Below are 16,072 nucleotides of genomic sequence, written 5' to 3' on the forward strand. Positions count from 1 at the left end.
AACCTCTAAAATCAATTGAACATTATGTTCTAGGAACCATACTAAGTACTTTTACATGTGTCGGTTCCTGTCCATTCTTAGTACAATCTTCTGTTGTCACTTGGTGATATATCCAAAATCTGAACCCCACTTTCACAGTTCTTTCCACTAGATTTTCATGTATGTAATATCCCCCTATAGATGAAGTAAAAGGAAAGCGATGGAATGTGGACACACCAACCCTTTTCCGTGTTCCCCCACCCCACAGAGTCGAGCGCACGCACCTCCCTCTGTGTTGTAGCAATAGGCTGTGTAGTGTCCTGAGCCAAACCCTTTCCCGTGATGCATGACCACTGCGGAGAGATCATAGGCAAAGGTCTCTTTGTCAAGAGAGGAGAGCATGTCCCTGCAGCAGTAAGGTTCCATGGTTAATACCTGGTCAAAGACGACATGGACCCCAATCTTCTCTCGATGATTACGGCCAGACCACCTAAAACATGGATAGAAAGTTCTTACTAGTAAAAAAATGCCATGTTATCCTAGCAAGAGGAAGGTAAAACAGGGAACTGAGAATACGTAACCTTCCAGATGTGGCTTTTGCATCAAATAAAACAGTGATCGATGTCCACATATATTTCCTGTGAGTGTTCCATAATGTACTCTGAAACTAGAAATCCCTAAAACAAGCAATTCAGGCAATAATCTTTTCGTAGTTTACTGCCTGCCCTTCTTTTCACAGATTATGCCCTATTTGGTCCTGAAGGTGATTCTTGATAAGCCCAGGTGAGGCTAGAGAATCTCCAAGCACAGACACCCAGTGCAGGCTGGCTGATGGGACAGAGCCGTGTAAGCTGAAGCCCTCTCCTGCCTGCTGCCCCACCCCCCTTGAACATGCCTCACTGGGCAGGAAGCATCTAATCACTATAGAAAGTGCAAGGTCTCTAGGGAACAGGCTTCTTATCCCAACACCAAAGAAGACATCCACCCTCACCAAAGCCTTTGAGGCAGCTGTCCCCACAGCTCACAGCCACCTGGAAGGCCCCAAAGCAAGCTCACCTGAATCTTTTAAGGTGCAGCCGGAGAACCTGAGGTAGTCTGTAGATCATTAACTGCTTTCTAGCTTCACTCAGAACAAGGGGTTTGGGATTGGATTTTCGTCGTTTGCCTATATGGTTTGGGAAGGTATAAGACAGATTGTGAGGAGTCTCGTTCCTTCTTGGCTATGGCAGAGACTATGACTTGCCACCCAATATGCCTTATTTCTCAGTAGTAGGACCTCGTTTTATCTGGGGCAGTGCTGTGACCCCTTGTCAGTCTGCATTTCCCAGCCCCACATGCCTGCCTGGTATGGCCACAGCAGTTCTCCCAGACACGGAAGGGATGACCATGTGATGGCACTCTTAGGGTGACTGCAACTGCTCCTCTTGGACCACGAGGTAACCTTGGGGAAGGAGGCCTTGAACTAGTCACGTTGAAAGGTGGAAAGAGTTTGGGTCCCCAGTGACCATGCAGCTACTATGCTAGTCCCTGAATGTCCTTCAGACTTCTATGAACAGAAAAAAAATTATACCTCATTTTAAAGTCATTATTTGAGTTAACTGAATACAACCAAACCTAATCCTTATATATCCACTTCCAATTTTTTTAAAGAGATTTTATTTATTTGACAGAGATCACAAGTAGGCAGAGAGGCAGGCAGAGAAAGATGGCGAAATAGGCTCCCTGCTGAGCAGAGAGCTGGATGCAGGGCTCCATTCCAAAACCCTAAGATCATGACCTGAGCTGAAAGCAGAGGTTTAACTCACTGAGCCACCGAGGCGCCCCTCCACTTCCAAATTTTTGCATCAGCAACCTCCAAAACTGGTATGGGTTTTGGGTGATATATTCCCAATATCATGGATTTATTAATGAAATATACTGGAAGGTCGCTGCAACAACATGCATGCAGAGTAGATGCACATGTCAGGGTTCTATGCCTTTATATATGGGCTTATCACTTAAATTGTGATGCACCAGAATGTAATTTTAAAAGTTTTTGTTTTCATCAAGTAGGCCTAATTCTATTTCCTGCTCACAGCTAGTTGTATGCTGTTCAAAACTCTCATCTTTCGTTTCCTCTCCTGTAAAATGGGAATAATGCATATATTTCAGGCTTGGAAAAAAAGTAAGAGGGCACAGGATTGCTAAAGGACAGAATATTTAAACAGATTCTTTCTTCAGCATGATTTGTGACGTGTATACAAATATTTTCAAAAGAAACTGCTAGTTTCGTAGTTTTATGCTGTATCTAGTTTTTGAAACATGTTTCTTGGATAAAAGCACACGGCTGGACATGGGAGGAAAAGGTGGACAGACTGGCCAAATTCATCCAGTCCAAAGCAGAACCAGTGGTTAGACTCTCTTTTTGTTTCTAAAGCTACTTAATTGTGAGGGGGAATGCATTTCTAAATTACATCAGATAAACAATGGAAATAAAGTTCTCTTAATTTCCATGGGAAGCCTTCTCTATACCCATTTACTGACAACTGCTCGGTTTTTATATTAATTAGACTAGTGAATGGATGGGAATATAAAACTAGTGGTCCTCTGTGCTGCCTGCTAATTACCTTTGAGATACCATGGTCTCAGTGTCTGAATAGCTTGACATCTAAGTCCTATCTATACCACTCATGAAAGGCAGCAAATCGCAGCCAAATGATGCTTCACAGGGCTCCCTGGGACAATAGGACGTGTGGCTGCTGGTTCTCATAACAGGCTGTAGCAGATGAGTGTGCCAGAGAACTTTTCAGTAGGGCTGGTAGTCATGATATTTTCAGTAGGGCATGAACAGAAAGAAAATTCAAAGGGGGGCCTGGCCTTCTTTTACATTCTAATTCCCCAAAAGATTTTCAGAAACTATTGCAGTGCTGCCTGGGAACCCTGGCAGTGACTGCCACTCTCAGTAGAGGGAGTATGTGAGCTAAGATGAAGACAATACAGAATCGGCTTTGTTTCCCTAAAATGAAATTCACAAAGAAAAAGAAATTACTGATTCAACTGAGATTGATCAGTTCTGTCTCCATTTGATTAAGCTGGCCATGAAGAGAGGTAGAAGCCTGATAGTTTTTAAACTTCACAAGCACATTACAACAATGCATCTCGTACCTTTCGCCATAGCTTTCCTTCCCTACTATTTGAGCTTGCCTAGAGAAATCCTGATACATTGGCACATCTGGCAAACAGAAAAATAATCCTTTCTTGCAAAAATAAATAAAAGTATTTTCTCCTTAATCCGCCTTGTCCGAGAACGATGGGAGCTAAAGCTGTTAACCTCCTTCTGTTCCTCACAAGTAAAAAGCTTTAGAATAATCACTACCTTAAAAAAAAACAAACAGATACTGTTCTAATAAGGTAATTTAAGTCACAACCTTTATATCTCGATAAGGAACAGGGCAGGTGACTCTGTAGTTAACCAAGTACACCATATCAAATTTTGTTTAAAAATGGGAGAATAATATCAAGCATGATTTTTTGTTTTTGTCCTGCCTCTTCAAGGACAATAGGTTTCCCAGAGTTCACTATTTTAAAAGACCATATATGCAAATATTCTAATAAGGGTTATCATAAAATTGTGGTTCTCAAAACTTGTAGTCACAACTACTTTATGGGTACAAATTGATCTCAAGACATCTATACAATCCATTAATTTTAGTTTCCAACCCCAAATTCGAACTTCCAGGTATTTGCTCTGCATTTCCTCTGTACGTGTTGGGTTAGCAAACGCACTAAGTGGCAGTGTGGCAAGACACAAGGAGCTCTACATAAGGTACCTACATAACCATGTGGAAAGAGTTCCACTTTAAAATGAGAGCCTTGACAGAGAAATACTGTCTTACGACCTTCCCCAGATGCATGGCATGTGAAGGCATGTGAAGAAACAAATGCAGAAAGTAACCATGAAATGTATTATGCACCTTCTGGCTTGCCTTCCTGGTCTCATACCAATCTATAGCATCAATTCTGACAGGCTTGAAATCTGCAAATACAGTACAAGGCACATGTTTCTGATACTGTAACCCTCAAACAAGCAATGCTACCTATCTTTAGATGAAATCAAAACTGTCAGATCAATATTCATGAATTTAATCAGGACCTTGTAGCACTACAAAGCTAAGCACTCACATTCTTAGAGGCTCATTTCAGAACCCACACTTGAAAATGCCTCCCAAGATAAGAACTAATATCAATCACAGCAGGAGTCAAAGGAAGCCCAACTCTTTAAGTTTTGTTTTGTTTTATAACAAATGATGTCCACACGCTTGTTTTCAGGAAAATGGGAGAAAAAAATCTTTAAAAGATGCTTTAGAACCACTCAGTATTATCGGTGTTACTTTGGACTAAGAGGGCAAAAACAGCACCTTACACTGACAGTCCAGATGCATGTTTCCCCTCTCCCTCTCCACTTCTACCCCCCCAGCACTCACTGTTACACTGGTCACAAGCGTAGATTCTCCCTTCCAGGGCCTCTGTCTCTGTGAACTTGGCCAGCATCTCAGTGAGCAGGCACTCTGTCTGATTCAAAGGGACAAACCCCTTTTCTATGCAGTGATACCGTTCAGGGAATTCCAGGGACAGATCCCAAAAGGGCTCAATGGTATTGGATTTGTAATTGCATGATACACATGTGACCTAGAAAGAAAAATTTGATTTACAGGTTATATAACCTCCATGCTTCCCACATACATTTTTGCTTGATTTATACAAAACACATAACTTACCAAAACTAAGTGTATAGTTTTCAAAAAAACTTTAATTATAATATTAAAATAATAAATGTAACCTTAAAAGCACTAGAGCATATTACTGTCAGTATACATTTCTAACTATGATGCTAGCTGGAACTGGAAAACCACACAGCACAGAGATCATTACCTACCCCTTTCTCTCTTCTCTTCTAAAGCATGCTCTACCATTCAGTGCTGTGGCAGTACAGACTGGGTTATCATGGGACCATTCTCAGATCAGTCTGAGATAGAGAATTAACAGATTCTTATCTGTTTCTCTTGTCATCATTCCTTCCTCATCCAAACCTTGCTGCTTCTACCCACTCCAACCGCCTCTCTTTTTTGCCCTTGTTTCTGGCAGTATCCTTATACGACACACAAACCTCTGTAACATAATGTAGAGGTTTTACTTGAATCCATTATGTTGCCCACCTTTTTAACTTTAAAAATTCTTTCTGTACATTTCCACAAAGTCTTACTCAAGAGTCTTTACTTATGTCCCTACATGGCCTATGATACAGCAAATGAGAGGTAATGGGGAATAGAAGGGAGGCTTGCTTAGGCCTTTGGCAACCTCCTAGCCATCTCCCTTCCCTGTATGTACAGAATGTTCTGGAAGGAAGAAGGCTCTTTCAAACTACTGTGAAACCAAGGCTATAGGCAAACTGTTCAATTTCCTAATATTGATCAAAGATGGCATGCCAACAGATTCTTAATTATAACAATGAGATTATATATATATCACCAATACTGTCATAAAGGTTAAAGACATTCACTGAAAATGACGCGATATGGCAAATTCAATTAAAGATCTGCCCAGACAGAGGAGGCAAGTTCAACAACAAGGCCATAACAACACACAGCACAACCGAAGGTACAATGGCCACCCTCTGATAGGCATCATGACGGTAAATGCTGGCTCTCTTCGTCCGTCCAATAACCTAGCAGAGGCACTCAGGGAAGCCCCAACTAACCAGTAAGACTCCCTGCCATGTGATGGGCAGGCAACCTACCTGACTGAGTAGCTGCCCGTGGAATATGGTGTTCACCACCTTTAAGACCTGTTTGGTGAGCTTCCTCTGGGAGAAGGGGATGAGAATCCGGCGCGTGGTGCCCTCGGACTCGAGCTCCTGCTGCACTTTGTGCAGCAGCTCGCACAAGAACTCCTGCGCGTCCTGCTGGTCGTAGCCGCGGAAGGCAGGGATCAGGCTCCACACCGAGTGAAGCATGGCGAAGGGCGACACCAGGGCCCACTTTCCGGACCACATGACTCGGAAAAGGGTGTGCAGTTCGTGACAGAGGGAAATGTGCTTCGAGCTCGGCTCCTTGTTCTGGATGAGTTCTAGGCTCCTGCTGATGGAGGCCCCGCCATTGAAGCAGAGGGCCTCCCGCTCGCAAGCGTCAGCCCCCTCGCTCCTGGCCGACAGCTCAGTGGCGGAGCCGCCGGCCGGCCTGCCGGAGAGCGGAGCCTTCCCGTTGGGGGCCTTAGGAAACAGCTGCTGGGTCTGGGAAGGGTCGAGGTTCAGAAAACATTCGCGGAACTTCTGGAGGTGACTGAGCACCTGCAGGATGGAGTTCATGTAGCAGGTGTTGCCCAGGTTGCGCAGGCCGGTGACGCCCGGCGCCATGGCGGGCGCGCGGCGCGGCGGCAGGCGGCCCCCGGTGGGCGCGCGCGGTGAGGCAGGGCGCGGGGCGTCGGCGGCGCGCGGGGCGTGCAGCAGCAGGCGCGCGCTCTTGCGCGGGGGGGCGCTGGCCAGCTCCTCCAGCAGCCGCCTCTTCACCTCGCGCCGCCGCTGCCGCGCCTCCTCCTTCTTGCGCTCCAGCGCCTCCTCCTGCCGCCGCTGCTCCAGCTTCGCCTGGCCGCGGGAGCTCTTCTCGAACCAGTGCCGCAGCGTCTTGGCCAGCAGGCGCTGGCGCCGGTACCACAGAGCCGTGAGCATCTGCGGCTGTCCCTGAGGAGCGCGCTGCGGTGGTACGGCATCCTCGCCGGCGGCCATGGACCGCAGCGTCCGGCCGCGCCTCAGCGGCGGGTCCTGCTTCTGGCCCCTGACCGCCAGCAGGGAGCTTCTGAGCAGCTTCAGGTCCCCCTCCGGGTTGTCGTTGAGCACGTAGTCCTTGCACAGGTAACAGAACACGTACAGATCCCGGACCTCCATGGCTAGCGGGTGCCCGGTCTCCTCAAAGTGTTTCAGGGCGTGATCTTCGATGTAGCGGCCGCAGGCCACGTGGGAGCACTTGAGACAAGCCCACACGGACTCGGTGGTGGCGCACTCCCGGCAGCACCACTTCTGTGGGTTCAGGATGGAGTGGTCCTGGGCGAGCCGCAACCGCCCGACATGTTTGCATCTATCCATGTCTCAGAGAAGGCTCCGCTCTTTCAACCTGGCACGACAGAGCCCCCAGAAAGAGAGAGAGAGAGCTTTCAGCAAAATATTTTCCCAGGAAAAGGCTTGCAACTGCCATTTTCAATTTAATGCTCATTACATTTTAATTCAAAATTGGTTCCGTTGGAAGGTTAAAAAAGACAGTAAGAAAGAAATACTGGGGGGAGGGCTTAGCACCAAGTTGAATCTTTACATTTTCTAAGCCTGTACTAATTCTTGAATATCAGCTAATTTTTATGCGAGGCTAACTGGTATTCCTGAGGAAATGGCATTACCCTTAGTTCATATTGCACCCAACTGGCCACTAGGGGAAAGAAACTTGTATTCTGAACCATCTCTGAACTGATGATGTCCTGGAAGTGAAAGCCTCTATATCTTGTACTGATCAAGATCCTAGTTGTATGCACAAAGGGACAGAGGGCAGGAGAGACATGTTTTGTACACCAGTGAGAGATGAAGATCCTCAAAAAGTCAATCTTAGGTCTGTTTCAATGTACTTCAAAGCAAAGGTAACAGGATAAGATAAAGGTAAGAAAGAGAAAGTCCTCTACAGTACAAAGTATCTTTTTTTTTCTTGAATCCAAACACCCTAAGGAGGTAGTGTGTGAGCCTCAATCTAAACAATTTTTTTAAGTAGGCTCTATGCCTAATGTGGAGTTCAAACTCACAAGCCCTAGATCAAGAGTCACATACATGTTCTACTAACTGAACCTACCAAGTGCTCCAACCTAAATACCATTTTATAGGTCTATTATGGTTGAATGTTTGTGTACCCCCTTTCATATGCTAAAATATCTCTCTCACACACACACCCGGCAATGGCACTAGGAGATGAAGCCTTTGGGAGATGATTAGGTCAAGAATGGGTTGACCGTCATGGGATGAGCCTTCACTAATGGGATTTAGAAAACAGTTCCCTCACCCTTCAGCCATGTAAAGACACAACAAAAAGCCAACGTTATGGTCACAAACCGGGAAGTCCTTACTAGACATGGAATCTGGAGCCATGATCTTGGACATCCCAAACTGTGAGAAATGTTTGCTGTTTATAAGCTACTCAGTCTATGGTATTTCTGTTACAACAACCCTGAGGGACTAAGACAATGTGAAAAGAAAATGTCCGTCTTGTAGAAAGGGTAGGAAAGGGTTTACTTCCTTTACTGAATGCATAGGTAAATACAGAATTAGATCTGACTTTTAGGACAAGTGGTGGAGTGGCTACTGGTTTAACCAAACTATCAAGCAAAAAGAAAAAGAAAAAAGCAGGGGCATCTGGGTGGCTCAGTTGATTGAGCCTCTGCCTTCGGCTTGCGTCATGACCCAGGGTCCTGGGACCAAGCCCCACGTCGGGCTCCCTGTTCAGCATAGAGCCTGCTTCTCCCTCTCTCTCTGCCTGCCACTCTGCCTACTTGTGCTATCTCTCTGTCAGGTGAATAAATTTTAAAAATCTTAAAAAAAAAAAAAAGAAAAAAGAATCTTTCAGATGATATATGTGAAAATGCTTTTTAGAAAAGGTAACAACATATTGAGCTTTTTTCCCTTTTCTTTCCTGTCTTCCTAACATTGTTTCTAATGTTGTTCCTCAGATAAGCCTAAGGAGCAGTTTCTCCAAGAAGAGGCTAAAGGATTATTTTAAAAGAAAAACTTTTTATTCTTTGGAACCTTGACAGTCCCCCCCACCACCCCCCCCCCCCCGCCATACCAGTATTTGAAATTCCCTAAAGACAGTTCCTCTTATAAAGTGAACTTCCTTCATCCCCATTTCTTCTCCACTTTCATTTCTATGAGCAAATGAAGTTCCATGATTATGGAATCACCCAGAGAAGTTTTAAATCCACTACACTGTGAGTAGTCCCTTTAGTTGGTTTCCAGATGCCCTTTTTGGCCTGGTACTATTGCCAAAACCCTCACAACTATACCACGGGACCAAATTAGAGATCCTTCCCATTTTTTATTGCCCATTCCAGATTGGCAAAGGCCAAGTCGCTAGATAAGAAACCTTTAAAATCATACAAAGGAAGCAACCTAGATGATTTTCAATCAGATTAGATCATGCTTTTCCATTGAGTTCTTTCAGGATTTAGTTTTTCCTACATTATTTTTCAAATTATTGATTTGTTACTAAGTGCCCTTTTAAGTCTGCTCTCTGGATGTATTTATCCATTTCCAAACTAGATATCATCTTCAGAGAGAAGACCATGTGTTATATTTCTTTTTTTTTACTCCTTTATAATTTTGTGGGTGCACAACTCTTAGTGGTCAAAGGCGTTCTATCAGAATTACCTTCCCACACAGTCCAGAATGGTACTGAAATAACCATTTGTTTACTTTTTATAGGGCACAGCCAAATTAAAACACATATACATTAAAAGATGAGATGGTAAATAACTGAATTTTCTTTTTGCTACTTACTACCAATCAAGAGCTCAAGTTGGCTACATAGGATGCTTACAATTACTGGGGACACAAATGAAAGTCAGTAATGGAAGAATGAAGGGGGAAAGAATCGAGAGACTGGCAATTCCCAAGTTTCTCACTTACTATTTAAAAAAAATGTAGTTCCTGAGCTACTTACCAGCATCAGAATTCCCTAGGATACTTAAGTACAGATTTCTGGTCACAACTCCAAACCTGATGAATGAGACTCTGGAGAGGGGTCTCAAATCTCCATTTTAAATAAGCCCTACAGATGACCCACCTATACATTAAAAACCTTAGAACCACTGCGCTAATCCAATAAATTATTTAGGAATGAAGGTGTCCTCATGGAAACCAAAGAAAGAATTTTCTTTCTCAAAATCTTCTTTAGGTGCCTGGGTGGCTCAATGGGTTGAACCTCTGACATCGGCTCAGGTCATGATCTCAGGGTCCAGGGATCAAGCCCTGCATCAGTCTCTCTGCTCAGTGGGGAGCCTGCTCCCCCCCCCCCCGCCCCCGCCCCTACCTTCCTCTCTGCCTACTTGTGATCTGTCTCTCTGTCAAATAAATAAATAAAATCTTTTTTAAAAAAATCTTCCACTTTGGCTAACATTGTCCAATAGAACTTTCTGCAATGAGGAAAATATAATTTATCTGTGTTGCTTAATACCATATTAACTAACCTTGTGTGCCTGAGTACTTGAAATGTGGCTAGTGAGACTGAGGGACTGAACTTTTAAATTTATGTAATTCTACTTAATTTAAATTTAAATAGTGGCTGCATGTGCGTATTGGCTGCAATACTGGATAGCACAGACTTAAATACCCCAGGACATATGATCTTTAGCTCACTTGGCTTTTCTTTTTGTTTTCTTTCCCTCAAAAGACTCGGCACTTGCTGAATCGTATCTGAATAGCTTCTTCTTATGACTCAGAACCTGGCAAATCCCCATTTTAGCCGAGCCTTGATGTGTCTTCAGGAATTTAATTGTTACTGAGATCTTATCACATGAAACACAGCACAGCTTCAAATCCTATAAAGAGACTATCTCTGTGAACAGGAACACAGCGACACAACACTCATAACACTGATGCCTTGCAAGATCAACTCCTGTGCTAGAAAAAATATGCTGCAACGACCAAAAGCCAAAATAGAAAAACACTAAAAAATCATTCCACACCCTCTTCGTGGAGAGCTATCAAATGGAAAGGGCACTCTGGAAATTCTTTCTTCCGATTTCATTTTCTGATCTATAAGTCTGCTGATCACGCACATCCCTTCCTGCACAGCCCTTTTCCCATTACAAATCTGTCGTGGTGACTCACTAACCTGCCATATGGCAGAGTAAATCCATTCAGGGAAACATGGGGCTACTTTGCACCTCACCACAGTGATTTAAGCTAGACAGACTAGTTTCTCTAAAGAAAAAAAGTATCTGGATCACAAAATGGAAACAACCCCAAAGTGACAGACAAAAAAGCCCCTTTAACCAACATACAAAATAAAGAATAAAGAAAAAAAAAATTCAAGTATACTTAGTTCAAGAAAGACAATGTTTAACTTACCTCTCATATACACTCTGACCACTTTATTTAAAAACAAGGCCTAACACCCAAAGGCATAAAGAATTCCATTTTACATTTTTCTGACATGTACACATTTTTTCCTTCATAATTCCCAAAGCTCATAAGAGTCCTAACATTTCCACTTAAAATAGACATCATCCAGGGTGACAAGTACCCAATATCCAAGAGATGGACTTGCAGCGTGACTGGCAAAGAACAAGAAGTGCCTTAACGTTCTCCATCATTAAGCAGATCAGCAACTTTCAATGACTGTCTTGTACACCCTGGGTTGATCTGCACATAGGGTAAACTTGACAAAATATTAGCTTTAGCTTCTTTAATTACCATAACTTCATTTTAAAAATACGACTCAAATGGAGCTAAAAGACATAATCACTATTTAAAAGTATTCTACTATAGTTAGTATCACTAAATATTAAATTAAAAGGTAATGAAATCTTAAATTCATGCCTTTGTTCTGCTAAGAAACTTCTAGACATCCCATTTTTTAAAAAGTCTCTGTATGAGATGACTGAATATTACAATCATCTTTCAAGAATCTATAGTTTAAAAATATGATTGTCTTTTAATTGGACTAGTCCAATTGTTCTCCTGTAGCAAATTTCTTAGCTGATCCTAAATGTGTAACTGCAGCATCAGAACAAAACTGGGGGAGAAATCAACAAAAACCAAATAGGAAAAAAAGAATCTCCTTTGGGGAGATTTCCATTTCTTTTCTCTCATAATATTGATTTATTTTCAGTTCTTAACTAAGGACAGTGGAATAATCCTGCCTGGTCTTGGTGAGACCAAGTGGCATAAATTCCAGCTTCAGAGAGAGTAGACACTATGGTAACATGCTGACAGCCTTCATTTACATAAAAGAATACTAATTACGTGGTATCATCAACATCTGCGATTCTGCTCACTGCCATATGCGACAGCACAGGGTATTTTAACCCTTCAACTTACTAAATGTACCCTGAACTGCATGTATCACAAAACTTACAAAGATTGCTTAAAAAGGCATAGTGAATACATTTTTATAAATGAGTATTAAAAATTAATTTTATTTTCAGCTAACATTTTATTTCCAAAAGATATTGAAAAATATAATTTAATACCAATATAAAATGAAGGAAAAGATGAAAGACACAGTTAATAACCCAAAGGGAAGAATACTACATCCTAGAGAATTACGCAGGGCTCTAAAAGGCTGTATTATAAATACAATATAACCAGCCTTTTGAATTTTTAGGTGGCTAAAATAAAAACAAGACAAAAACAATAAGTACAAAATAAGAAGAAAAAAAGTCACAGCAGAGCATGAGAGGGATGAGGTTAGTCAAAGACAGTGTTCAGAAGCCCTTTGCTAAAACAGTGTACGTGTGGGGATGTGGCTAAGCAGGTGGAGTGTCCCCACACACTGCCGCTCCCCTACCCACCTCTTCCATTCTCCAGGAATGTGGGGGTGGCAGGGAGTGGGGGGGAGGAGGGTAAGAGATTGGCTCAGAGATTCCCAGGGAGGCAGAACTCTCTGAGAGGGTTTCAGAGGCTCTGACTAAATGGGTTCTTTAGCTCTCTGACCCAAGAGCTGGGATGGATGGCGAGTGAAACAGCAGTGGCTCTTGGCCACAGGTAATGGTATGCTGCTGTACTGGGCATGCCCGAGCCTTGTGAGCTACGTCACTGCTCACCTGGCCTCGGCCATCAAGTCCTGGTGTTCAGAAGTGATTGTGTAGGTGAGAGCAGATTGCAGGTTATGCCCATGTAGTAATGTCTGTCTCACGGGCATGAGAACCTGCCTTCTTGGATTAGAAAGGAGTAGCGTTCATCTAGGGAGCTCTGGGCTGGGCCCACAGCCCTGTTTTGCCCAGGGGAGGGGCTGTGACTCTGGCCCAGCAGCGAAATGACAAAGACAGCACAACCATGAAGGAACAAATGCTCTGTGCGTTCACCTTTCTCTCCAAGTACACACATGCTCAAGTCTCTCCTATCTAGACAGAGAAAGAGAGACATACAGACAAAAGTTCGCCCTGCCTCTAGATGATCACTGACACTGTTGTTAGGCTCTTCCTCCTTCTGCCCACTTTACTTCTGGCAACATAATGTGCAGCTGCATCACCTTCCTCACAGCTCACTCCTTAACACATTCATTTCATGGAAACTATTTTTGCAAAGGTTATTGGCAATTTCCTTATAGCTAAGTTCATTAGCCTGAATTTTCGGCTATTGTTCTCTGGTTTTCTTCCTACGTCTGAAATCACCCCTTCCCTGTCTTCGTGTTTCTGTCTTCCTTAAAATGTATGCTTTCCTTAAGATTTTGCCCTCAGCTCTTCTCTCAGTGATTTCACCTATTCCTAGAATGTTGAGTATCATTTCTATCATGTATTTTAATTTTCACAAATACTTTCTATGAAGTACTTTATTGATATAGCTTATATACCATTAAAATTTAGAACTTGGGGTGTCTGGGTGGCTTAGTCAGTTAAGCATCTGACTCTTGGTTTTGGCTCAGTCATGATCTCGGATAGTAAGATCATGCCCCATGTGGGGCTCCACACTCAGCCAGGAATCTGCTTGGGATTTTCTCTCTCCCTCTCTCTCCACCCTTCTCACATGCACACACACACATACTCTCCCTCTCTCCCCCTCTCTCAAATTAAATATTTTTTAAAAACCCATACTTCTCAACAATTTTTGGTATATTCAGAGTCCCACAAAAGCACTTTGAACATAAATCTTTCGATTTCATTGCAGTCTCCATTTCAGATTGAATTTTCACATTCTGATACCTATATTATGTAAACTACTATTAATAGTATTTGCAAGATGAAGCTATTGAATGTGTTTTGAGCTTTTTTTTAAAAAAAATTTTTTTATTTATTTGACAGAGAGAGAGAGATCACAAAGAAGCAGAGAGGCAGGCAGAGAAGGAGGGGGATGCAGGCTCCCTGCTGAGCAGAGAGCCTGATTCGGGGCTTGATTCCGGGACCCCGAGATCACGACCTGAGCCAAAGGCAGAGGCTTAACCCACTGAACCACCCAGGTGGTTTTGAGCTTTTTGTTTGTTCCTTTGGTAGCTGTAACGATCATGACTGAGATTTATACAATTTCACCCAGGTCTCCAGGTACTCAAGATAGAAAAGATGACTGATGGGGGTTAGAGAGATGCCATCTGTGGAACAAAGCTAAGCTAGCTGGCCTTTGACAGATCAGACTTTTTGACTGATTAGCTTAATACTATTGCCAAAGAGGTCTGTGCCTAAAGCTCAACCCCTTGTCCAGGACTATAGTAGTCTGGCCACAAGGTGGCCAAAAAAGTGAGCTCACAAGAAATTCTGAATCCACAGGGAAAACACACATAAGCACAGATGCGCTCTTAAAAATGTTACGTGTGACTCCACAGAGAAGTGGCAGCCAAGGGGCACCTGGGTGGCTCAGTCGCTAAGCATCTGCCTTCAACTCAGGTCATGATCCCAGTGTCCTGGGATCAAGCCCCACATCGCCTCCCTGCTCAGCAGAGAGTCTGCTTCTCCCTCTGCCTCTCCCCTTGCTTGTGCTCTCTCTCCTCTCAAATAAATAAAATCTTAAAAAAAGAAAGGGCGGGGGAGGGCGCCTGGGTGGCCCAGTGGGTTAAGCCTCTGCCTTCAGTTCAGGTCACGATCTCAGGGTCCTAGAATCAAGCCCCACATTGGGCTCTCTGTTCAGCAGGGAGCCTGCTTTCCCTCCCCCTCTCTGCCTACCTCTCTACTTGTGATCTCTGTCAAATAAATATTAAAAAAAAAAAAAGAAGAAGAAGAAGAAGAAGTGGCAGCCAAGAGTAGAGGATAACCAGGTCAGCTGTGTACTCATTAAACGGGTCTAATTCAGAGCTTAGTAATTTATGCCACCTCCTGATCAAAGAGGCCTTATTTGCTATAACCTGGTGTTGTTTTGGCATGGTCTACTTGATGGGCTTGTGTGAAAGCAAGGTCCAAACTAAAGGCTCCCTCTTCTACTCTTCTGCCATATGGAAAATTTCTGTTGCGACCACTGAGAGAATCAGAGTTAACCTTTGAAAATCTGACCACAGGAATCCTGGTTTGTCCCTGCAGTGTGCCTCGCAAACACTAGGTTCTCCACAGCAGCAAGGCAGTCAATCATCAAAAATGTATACATACATCAAAGTGTATATGTATGCCAGAACTTCTCGGATTATGGCCTTTAAATATGTGCAGTTTATTGTTTACACCTTAGTAGAGCTATTAAAAATTACACAAACACACACCCAGCGAGCAATTTGCCCCTAATGAAATAATGGAGTGAAGCAGCAGCTCCTTATATTACATGAAAGCTAACAGGAAACTTTTATCAGGGGTGGGTAAGGCAGAAAACACCTGACTCATTGATCAGTTTCACACTAAAAGCAGGACAATCATACATTAAACGCTACATGCCGATAGGATGCAGTAAGGGGTTCACAGCAGCATCACCTATAAGGTACTTTGGCTGAATGAACTGAACGTGAGTCCCCTGAAGCATCTGGATCTAACTACCAGGGTATGAGAAATGAGGGAGACAGAACATGCTACACAAGGCTCCAATTAGCCAGATTACCAAATCCCAGTGTGGCAAATGCTACAGCATCAATTATCTAAAGTCTTTAGCAGATACATAGCATAAAGCAACAAAGGGGGTGAGGGGACGGAACTACTACAGACTATATGAAACCCACAGACATGTCAACCACACTCAGTGTGTGGTTCATATTTAAATCCTGATTTCAACGAACCAACTATAAAAAGATGTTTTTCAGACAACTGGAAAAAATGTTTTAAAATATTGTCTGCCTCGGGGCCCCTGGGTGGCTCAGTCAGTTGGGCCTCTGCCTTCGGCTGGGGTCATGATCTCAGGGTCCTGTGATCGAGCCCCGCTCGGGCTCTCTGCTCGGCGGGGAGCCTGTTTCCTCCTCTCTCTGAC

General features: G+C 43.4%; 1 protein-coding gene across 8 annotated transcripts in view; it reads right to left on the reverse strand.

Annotated features, from left to right (window-relative positions):
• Nucleotides 1-16,072, reverse strand: part of USP49 (ubiquitin specific peptidase 49) — an 88,137-nt gene that overhangs the window by 7,455 nt on the left and 64,610 nt on the right. For 6 of the 8 annotated variants that reach the window (XM_082733040.1, XM_082733038.1, XM_082733043.1 and 3 more), the window contains 4 exons: nt 5,756-7,124; nt 4,443-4,647; nt 1,036-1,144; nt 264-469 (listed from right to left, as the gene is read on the reverse strand). In XM_082733040.1, coding sequence (XP_082589166.1) covers nt 264-469; nt 1,036-1,144; nt 4,443-4,647; nt 5,756-7,096 — 1,861 coding nt within the window. In that variant the 5' untranslated portion in view covers nt 7,097-7,124. The remainder of the gene's footprint in view (nt 1-263; nt 470-1,035; nt 1,145-4,442; nt 4,648-5,755; nt 7,125-16,072) is intronic. The other 2 variants (XM_082733044.1, XM_082733045.1) reach the window with 2 other exon arrangements.

The sequence above is a fragment of the Mustela nivalis genome, assembly GCF_964662115.1.
Source record: "Mustela nivalis genome assembly, chromosome: 5".
Lineage (NCBI taxonomy): Eukaryota > Metazoa > Chordata > Mammalia > Carnivora > Mustelidae > Mustela > Mustela nivalis.